Consider the following 9,913-nt stretch of genomic DNA (forward strand, 5'->3'; position numbering starts at 1 on the left):
GCGAATCTAATCGGGAAGATTCGACGATCGCCGCTACCGTCTCGCTCGAGACGTGACTTGGGTCGTTGAAAGGAAAACGGCGATGAAAGGAGATTTCGAGACGCGTCTGCTACGCCAATTGCAAACTGTTTATCTGCGTACGGTTATATTGCCGTGTGTTTGTTTTTAATTCTTCGGTTTAATTATACAGACGTACTTCGAGACCGAGATAATCTCGTTTGTATCCGTTCTCCACGCTCGATAGATATTATTAATGTTTCTAAATATGTTTCGAAAATTCTGGAAAAATTTATTCGAAGGTATCCAACAATTTTTCCAACGCTCAGATATTCGAAAGAAGAATTCATCTGGATCTAAAGGGGATCATTTGGATCTCTCGATTAAAATATAAACGAGATGTAATTGGTCGAGCTATCATTTTTTTATACTCGTTGAAGAGAAATAGATTGTAATTTTTCAAGAAAAAATTTTAACTCTTGTTATATCGTACAAGAAAAAAATACTATTAAATTTTCAAGATGGGAGAATCACATCTTATCCCTAATCTCAACGAGTCGAAAATTTTTTTCCCGAGAAACTCAATCCGATCTTTTCGAATTTACGACAACCCGATCGACCTGTTCGATCCCCGCCATCCACTTTTTAACACAATACACGCTCGAACTTCATCTATCTGCATCCATCCATCCATCCATCGGTTTCCTTCCGTCAGACTTTATATAAAAAAAAAGAAAATCCCTTTTCGAGCGCGTCTAGTTAGCATCGGAAGGCTGACAAGCAGCGTGTATCACTTTATACAGGAGGGAGGTTGAAGCGGAAGTGGCGCGGCTACGGCCGCTGAATGATCTGCTGAATAATCTTCTCGTAACACCGGCTCAAGCCCGCCTCGGCTCGCTGCATTTTCTCGCTGATTTTTTCGCCCGCTTTTTTATTTTATGAATAATGTAGCAACGCGAGGATATATCGTCCTGGATCTACTCCCGACGGAAGTCGAGGACTCGGAGGATTCTCGAGCATTAGGACCACTTCTCTGCCACTCTCCATCGATATTATCGATGATATTCCACGAATATCATAATAATTACGTGTTCGATTCTACGAATAATTTATATTGTTTCTTTTACACATAGATTATTTCACGTTAAATCGTAAATGGTTAGTTGCAAATTTAATTTCACGAGGGTTTTACGAATTATACGAATCATCTTGTTCTTGTCTGATTAGCTAAGATATACGATATTTCGAAAGAATGAGACATTAAATCGTTTACAAGTTTCCATTTTATTCCATCCCAAGGAACGGTGCATTCGTGTGGATCTGTCCGGAAATTTCGAGAGAAAAATATCGGAACAAGAACCTTGTTGATACTTTGAAATTGTACTGGGAGAACAATGTCGAAGAGATACACATGGAAATCCGTGATCGGGGAGGAGTATTGTGTGCGAGAATGAGAGAACACGCGACTTCTCATAGATAAAATATCTTCTCCATTTCTGACGGGAAACGCGGCAGAACAGAAGCGCCGTATCAGAGGGCGTATCGTAACAAGCTCTCTCAGACTCTCCTCGATAGAAGAAATTTGCAACTGCGTGCAGAAATTTCTCCAAGGAATCGCGATCGGCATCACGAAGATCCTTTGCCGGATTGGGCGTAAACACGTCATACACTGGACGATATCGACGCCAATAATGCTACGAAGCGGACAAGTCGGATCCTCGTATCGCCGCTTCCGATCTTGCCCCCCCCCCGAGCAACAAAGAAATATCAAAAAGGAAAACGTCTTTGTACTCGTGCACCGTGAAAACTTTGCCGATCCGTCGATAAAACGTTGGCAACGTTAATCAACCAGCCAGACAGATAATTTTGTAAACAATCGTTGAGAAAACGGTGCGGATTGCATAATAACGTACATATAGTATACTCAATGTATATTATTTATTTATTTCCTCAGTGTGGAGATTCATCTTTTACAAGCACTTGAAATTTTTATATTCATCAAGCAACTTGATTTTATTTATTCCAATGTAAAACAGATTTCTATGGAATATATATTCCAAGGAGAGAATTGATCATAATTATCAATTGTTGGATACTTGAGATGCTCGTATTCGATATTACTTTTTTACTCCATCTATTCTCGAAATTCATCCTCGTTTTTCGAATTGCAGTGATAAAAAGAAAGGAGGAAAGAGGAGGGGAGAAACACCATTGATGGAGAATTTGTATCCGGATTGTCGTTTCGCAGCCTTTCGCGGCTACCGTCCGATTACGTTCGCCTAACGAACGTGGATCGAACGCGAGAAACACACGAGACCGTTACTTACTCTAAGGTACAAGTGGAACAAGAGCGAATTACGAATTGATCCCAGCCGAAATGGTCAGTGTTATCCATTTAAGATATATCCAACGCCCTATGGGGAAAATTTATGTCCACGGTTTCTTTTCGTTTTAGGAAATATTAGCCTCGAGAGTTGGGCTAGCTCGAGAGGGTATATACGATTTTTTACGATCAATCGAAGCGAGCAGCCTTGGATTAACGTCCAATCATCCATCATACGAAGGCTGCCGGAGAAAGGGAAGCCAAGAGAAATTATGTATCGAGAGAGAGTTCCCTTCCCTTCGAGATCATCGGTTTGTCTTTGATATTTGACCGTCTCAAGATGCTTCGCGTATCATAAATACTGAAGAATGGTATCCTTGTTAAATGATATGTTGAATTTCTCTTTTTTTTTTATCCAGTTATATCGATTCTTAAAATTTTTATTTCTTTTTTCTTAATCTTCGTAAAATCTCAAAGATAACAACTTAGTTTTTTCCAAAGCTGTTATACGTTTCTTTCGTGTTGGTCGAAATCGACCTCTCCCCTGTTGACTCTTCCTCTTGGCAACTGTGCCAACCCTTGACCATCGAGCATAAATCTTGTTCGCCACCACGATGTAATAATCACGCGATTATTACTCGCGACCGGTACGCCTATCTCCCAACAGTCTAATCGGAATATTGATCTACGAAGGACGCAGGAAAAGGGAAAAGGGGGGCGGGCCGAGGAAATATAAAGTTGGAAGACCGCGCCGTGATATTGGCCTACTCTAGCCTCGGGGTACGTAGCTCATCTCCGCCGGTGCAATAAATACGTACGATTACATGTTATGCGGCTGTAACTCAACCGCCGCCTCCGCCAGCCGCGCTAAGCGGTAAGCGCAGCAATTTATGACGAGCCCGAGCTCGGTTCTCAAAAACTTGCACCGACATCAATATCATATTCTTCCAATCTTATTTGCCAGAACATGATTCTCGTCGCGTTGTACAATTTTCCAGAATTAAGATCGAATCGATAAAGAATATTCGTATAAACCCCCTAACTGATATCCTCAAAATTCTTGATGACAAAAATTCCTGATAAAAATTTTCGAAAGAGATCGTCAAAATATATCGAACGGGAATAAACGTTGGGAATTATTAGGAAACAGTCTGAAACTGTGGACTTGGCTAGGAAACGACAATCTAGCCGTTCATCTGAACACGTCCAAGGGGAACAGGAAGAAGAAAGAGGGTAGTCTTTCGTAGGGCCCCGGTATCGCGGTAACCCGATACTTTTGCGGGGATGGTTTATTGGTGACACTCGCAATCCGTGGTAGACACACGGACTCGTGGTGACCTGCGGGGCCCCGCAAGATGGACCCCCTGCCGGGCTACGCCGAATCCTCTTACGGAGTAACGATGAGCAACGGCCGTGCCACTCGTAAAAACTGCCTACGAACCGACGCTCCGTGTTCCAGAGCCGGGTTTATACGCGGGTATGCGTGTACGAATTAAGGGCCACCGAGTGCCCGAGGGTATCGATGAACGGCAGAACAACGATCTTCTCCTCCAACCGCTCTTTCTTCGGATCGTGCGCTCCGCACCGCGAGAATTTTTGCCGGGGATTTTAACCACGAGGGAAATCTTGAGAGGAGGGAGAGAAATATACATTTTATTAATCGTCGATACGTTTTACGAATTTGTATTACACGGAGATTCTAAATTAGGATCGTTTAATTAAAGAATCGAGTTATATTGTGAGAAGGGAACGCGAGAAATTGGACGAATTGAAATTAAAAGAAAGGAAGGAGGTAACGAGAAGGAATTCGAACGATATGGATTTGAGGGGTTTAACGCGGAAATTTAACGCGACAGGGAGGAGATCGCGATCGGAGGATTATCAAAAAATTAATAACGCAGGGGGGGAAGGACAGGTGAAAAAAAATCGACGTGACAGTAGTTGTAACACGAACGGCCAGTGATCTTAGCGGGGCGCCATTGCTGGCGATCTGATAATGGCGAGAAGGTATATCGTCGCTCGGAGAAGCTATCATTCGTGTTCTCGCTGCGTCCGTTCGCATCCTGCGGCTGATACATGAAGTGTCCTGCGTGCAGGTGTCGCTGGACAAATACCGGCTGGTCGGGGTATCTCATTCGGGATCTACGACATCGAGATATCGCGGCGGTCTCTTTTTTTCAAACCATCTTGAGCGACCAATGATCTATCTATTTGTATCGTGCGTATGCTCGCATCGACTTGGATATCTTTATCCTTATCGATATCTCGATCCGTTTGCTGATTTGTCGGATGAAACCGTAAATCTTCCCTTCATCCTTTTCTTTTCTTTTCCTCGTAATTCGAGATCCTAAACGTTTACGTTATCCAGGTGAATTGATAATGACGAATAATTATTAAATCGATTCGATATCGAAAGTTATTCGAATCGTCGAGGAATCAAAATTGAAAGTCAGACAGAAGTAGAAGTTTTCAAAGAAAGGATCAACAGAGATTTTACAGATTTACGGATATAAAGAGAGATAAGATTTAAAAGCGACATCTTGACTCTCGAAACGAGAGATCTTTTATCTCTTGGATCATCACCTTAACAGTTCGAGATCCTAAACAAATCTCTTGGCATCTAATATCTATCGAATCCTAGTCGTAAATATATAGATATCGAAAAAATATCGTAAAGAAATATTTTGATTCCAATCAATAGGATCGAACAATCGTGACTCAATATTACTCACCCATTGCTTTTCCCCGCCAATACCATTTGAATAATACCTCTAATGAGCGTCATCCTTCCATCTTCCTTCAACCACTCTTTTACATTACGTATCCGTCAACTTATATCTAACCAAACGATCTCATTTCAAACCATCTCTTCACCGAAGGAAACAACTTCAAAAGTTCTCGTCCAAAAAAAAATCGATCGCTCTAAGATCCTCTTTCCATCAGCTACCAGAAATGGAAAAAGGGGAAAGAAAAAAAAGAAAAAAAAAGAAAAACGTCGTTTAACGAGGCAACCAAGCCTCGATAAACTCGACGAGAGAAGTGAGACAGCTGCCATACTGCCGTTGGAAGCGGTGTCCCGAGGATATCTTCGAAATCGGCCCTTAAAGCACGCGAGGCGGCTTTCCGTTCCTTTCTTCCCTCCCCCTAATATCGCCACTTCGTCCCCCCCCCTCCTATCGTTCCTACACGATTCCCCGGGATGAGGACTGATAGGCATCACGGCGGAGATAACCGAACGTCCATCGAGATCTTCCACCACTTTCTTATCTGGGCCCCGCATCTAACCGTTGTCCCCCGGAATTTCGACGTTTCCCCGTCTCTTCCTCCTCCGGGCAGGCGGAACGAGGAGAACGGCCGGCCAGGGACATAAATACGATAGAGTCACGACCTGGACGCCACGTACCGGCAGACGAGAGTGGTGGTGGTGTGTCGCGGCAGTAACATAATACGCTTGCACAGCCTCTCTTGCCCACTTCTGGGACATGCATCATCGGTAGCCGTCCCGGTGTCGCAGTATTTTCTCGGCCCTTTCTTAGATCGTAACACGGTGGACGCACCGAGTTATGTCCCCCCGTGCCTCGTTATCGTTGCGCTGCGCCGCTCTCGCCGTCCACCTCCCCTCTATCGTTGCGCACGCCTCCTCTCTCTCTCTCTTCTGTGTGTCGAACGCAACGCTTTTTTCCCCCGAGTTAGAGCTTGTCTTATACAACCCTCCGTGTACCCGATAGATAAAGGACGGCCTCGATCCACGCTTCCCATCGACGTCGCCATTTTCAAGATAGTCTCCTCCCCCGCGGACTGAAAACCGGCGGCGGAGAAACTTCCAACAACGAGCAGGGCCTCCCCTTCGCGAACGGCCGACACTGCACGTATATATATATATATATTTCTCTTCCTGCGGTGAACACACTCTCGCGCGCAACACACTTCCTCTATGCACGCGTGTATCACGCCGTGTGTTTCCCACCTGTGCTCGTGCATGTGTGCGCATCGGTGCGCGCGTGCATAGAACGAGTAGAGAGAGAGGAGAGGAGAGCGGCGACGAACGCAGCCGCGGCGAATGAGCGAGTATTCGTGCGTTTCGCGATCAATATCAAGCAAGATGGCGACCAAGAACCCTACGCCGCACCGAATACAATAGGCCGGCTCTCGCGCCTCCTCCCCTAACCCACCCGGCGACCCCCCCGGCCTTTTCTCTTTCTCTAGATCTTCTGCCGGCTGCTGTGCCGGCGCCATCGAGTCACCGGCCGCCGCTCCTCTCTCTCTCTCTTTCGTGGATAGATCCCAAAGTGAAGTGGCTGCTTCACGGGTGTATAGAGATGCATTTTCGAGTGTCTCGTTCTTCTTCGGAGAATAGAGAAGTCGAGGGGAAGGAATGGAGGAGAAAGTTAGGTCGAAGAGGAGAATGGAGGATGGAAGATGGTGAAGAATTGATCGAGAAGTTCGGTTGGGTTGTTTGTTTGTTTGTCTGTTGATTTTGAGAAAGAAATTGAAGAAGAAGGGGGAATTGGATGAGTCTTCCTCGATCCTCTTTGACAATCGATGTTTCGATGCCTTCGACGTAATAAAAGTCTACCCAAAGAGAAATATACGGATATATTTTCAAACAAACTTTAAAAATCTTCCATTCCCAAATTAATTCTCCAAATGGAAAAAGACCACGAAACAAGCGGAAACGATTTTCGCCGATCTATAATCGCGCGTCCGTGTCCTATAATAACCAGAAGCGAATGGGTCGAAAATTATCCGGTAGCCGACAATTAGATCGGCAAGAAAAATCGTTCGAGATCCGAGTCATCCGTCCGAGGATATCGATCCAAGGTTCGCTCGAGAGGGTAAACACAGGCTCTCGTACAGGTTCTCCCGTCCGCCCCCGGGGGCTCCACGAAATAGATTTTTGGCCCGTGTAATTTAACGGTAGTGGGTTAACGAGGGCAGCGCGGCGCTCGTTACGACAAAACTTGGCCGGCCGGGGATTTTGAGTAGCGGCGGATTGACGGAGGGCCATAATTACGGGGAAAGGCCGCAGAGGCCTCGTCGACGGAAATATCACCGTGGCCCATGCGTGGTTCTTTTACCTCAACGCGCCGCCGGCAGCACGCACTAATTGGGAGAAGCGCGCTGCGTACGTCTCCAGCGCGCGTACGGCTCGCCCGCGCGTGAATATTTTTATAGGAGGCGACCGCAGGAAGGGGCAAGGGAGAAAAAGGAGGAAAAACGATCGAACCACCGGCTATCCATCTTCCGACCGCGGTTTTTCTCTCCATTTTTCTTTCTTTCTTTCCTTCCTTCTTTTTCTCTCTCTCTCTCTCTCTCTCTCTCTCTCTTTTACACGCCTCTGGAAATCTCGATGATCCCTCTTGAAAATGGAGACCCAGGTCTCCCTTGCCGCGACGCGATGGATATCTGTCGGGGATGAACATCGTCGCGAGACTTCTTTACAACTAAACCTCGAGCAAACCGTGACTTTGGAAAAGCGAGAAAGGGAAATTTTCCGTGAGGGAAAATGAAAGTGAAAGTTGGTAAGGGAGTTTTAAACCCTTGATTTGTTGTGAAGAATCGTGAAAGTTTGACTTTTATTCGTATCGATGCATTGTGCATCCCGATATGTATATAATTAGCGAGCTTAAAACGAGTACTCTTTAATTTTAAATATCGTGAAATTTCGATAAAAATTTCCAACATTGGTAATAACTTTGTATAATAATTTCTCGAGTCTAAGACGTTATCGATAGCTAATTTAAACTATATAATTATTAGGATTTGAACTTTTTGAAAAGTTATTAAATTCTTCGGGAGAAAAATCTGCCTCGAAGGAAAAATCGACGAAACTCGCAAAGCTCGAAACGAAAGGCAAAACGAAGGATCCGAGACGAGATGTTGAGAAAACAATCGGCCTATTTATCTTCACGGGGCGATCGACGCAAAAAATGAATCACCACCGCCGTCTCGTCTCCGAATCGAGACGTGGGATCTCGAGTAGGAAGAGGAGACGTCGTCGTCGGGCGAAACGATTTTCCTTCGGGGACCGTGTCTCTCTTTTCGCGTTACTAACAATCTCTTCTATCTTTAACCTACCGCCGCGTGTCCCACGTTTTCGAGCGCCGCCGAAATAAACGTAACACGGTCGCATAAATTCCAAAGACACCGCGCACGGATCGAACAACACGAGAGGAGGCGCGGCAACGATACAATCTGTCCGGAACGGCTGTAACCCCGAAAAAGGTCCCCGGGGACAGTTTTAGCTGGCCTATGAAGGGCGTCATGCGTCATTGACTGCGCGCACTAATTGGAGGAGGCCTGTGCACAACCCGCCGCGAATACTTTTACCGCGAGCCGACCCTGTAAATTTCGTTTTAATTGCGCATCGGGACGATTCCACGCCTCCTGAATCTTTCGCCCGCTCCTCGACGAAACGATGGATCGCTTCGACTTTCCCTTTCGCGCCATTTCGATCGAACCCTCTTTTATTCTCTCGTTTTTCCTCCGATCGGTGTTGTTATTGTTTAAAAATTTAGAAGATTCGATTATTGGAGCGAAGAATTCTTCGATCGATAAAGTGAAAATACGAAGAAATAGCGCAAACTTTCACCCCATTTTCTTTTTTCTTCTTTTTATATAAATCACAACTAACCTGTATCGAATATACAAACAAACTTTTAGATATTTATACCAAATCAAAATTCGTCATACTTTATAACATCCGCAGCGTGATCTAGAAGAGCGCGAGGAGATAAAAATGGTGGGACGGAAGAGATGCGGCGACAAATAAACGAGTCGCAATCGCTTACCTGCAGCACCCTTTTTGGCAAGCCAGTTTTCTGCGAGAGTTGCTTCAGATCCTTGGCGTCCGGATTGTGATTGATCGCGAAGTAACTCTTCATCGTCCTCAACTGGTGGTGTTTAAAACTCGTTCTCATCCTTTTTGTTCGGCTGTTGGAACCAGGTATGCCGGGAGTAGCAGGCCCCCCCCTGCCGAACGGCATATCTATGTAGTCCGCGTTCAAATCTGAAACATAAATCCCCAACATCCGGATTATGCGTCTTAATTAAACACCGGTGTCGCGGGGTATTTTTTGAAGCCGCCCGTATCGGCCGCTATCGGCCGGGGGGATCTTTTTCCGCAGCGACGGAACGGGCGGCCGGCCGCGCGCGGCCAAGGGTTGGGACCCGGGGCCCCGGGGATTTATGTACCGGCACCGGCGCCGTTCGTCTCGCCGATACCGCTGTCAATATCGCTCGTGACTTTGCCAAGATCGTTTATCAACCGACGAGTAATTGTTCTCGCGGTTAAACGAAAACATGTTAATGGATCAATCGATGGGATGAGTAATAAGTCGGCTTATTGCTTTGTTTACTATATTGATACTTCGAATGAAATGTGTCTCTTTCCAAGTAAATTGTATTTCCAAGAAAATTGTATTTTTGTTTTCTTTTTTTGGAAAGATTCTTAAGTATTCTCTGTTGAATAATCTTCTAATGATATTATTCCTCTTCGTTTCCATTCTCTTCTTCTTTTCATTTCTTGATTCTTTCATTTTCGCTCTTCGTAAAGTCTTCGATAATTCCATCCGTGAGATAATAAAAGGTGAG

The 9,913-nt window shown here is 45.3% G+C and overlaps 1 protein-coding gene across 1 annotated transcript in view; it reads right to left on the reverse strand.

Moving 5' to 3' along the window:
- Positions 1-9,366, reverse strand: part of LOC113219092 (protein apterous-like) — a 10,572-nt gene extending 1,206 nt beyond the window's left edge. The window contains exon 1 of the mRNA XM_026443740.1: positions 9,112-9,366. Coding sequence (XP_026299525.1) covers positions 9,112-9,351 — 240 coding nt within the window. The 5' untranslated portion in view covers positions 9,352-9,366. The remainder of the gene's footprint in view (positions 1-9,111) is intronic.
- Between the last annotated feature and the right edge of the window lie 547 nt (positions 9,367-9,913).

Source organism: Apis mellifera, linkage group LG11 (genome assembly GCF_003254395.2).
Source record: "Apis mellifera strain DH4 linkage group LG11, Amel_HAv3.1, whole genome shotgun sequence".
Classification (NCBI taxonomy): domain Eukaryota; kingdom Metazoa; phylum Arthropoda; class Insecta; order Hymenoptera; family Apidae; genus Apis; species Apis mellifera.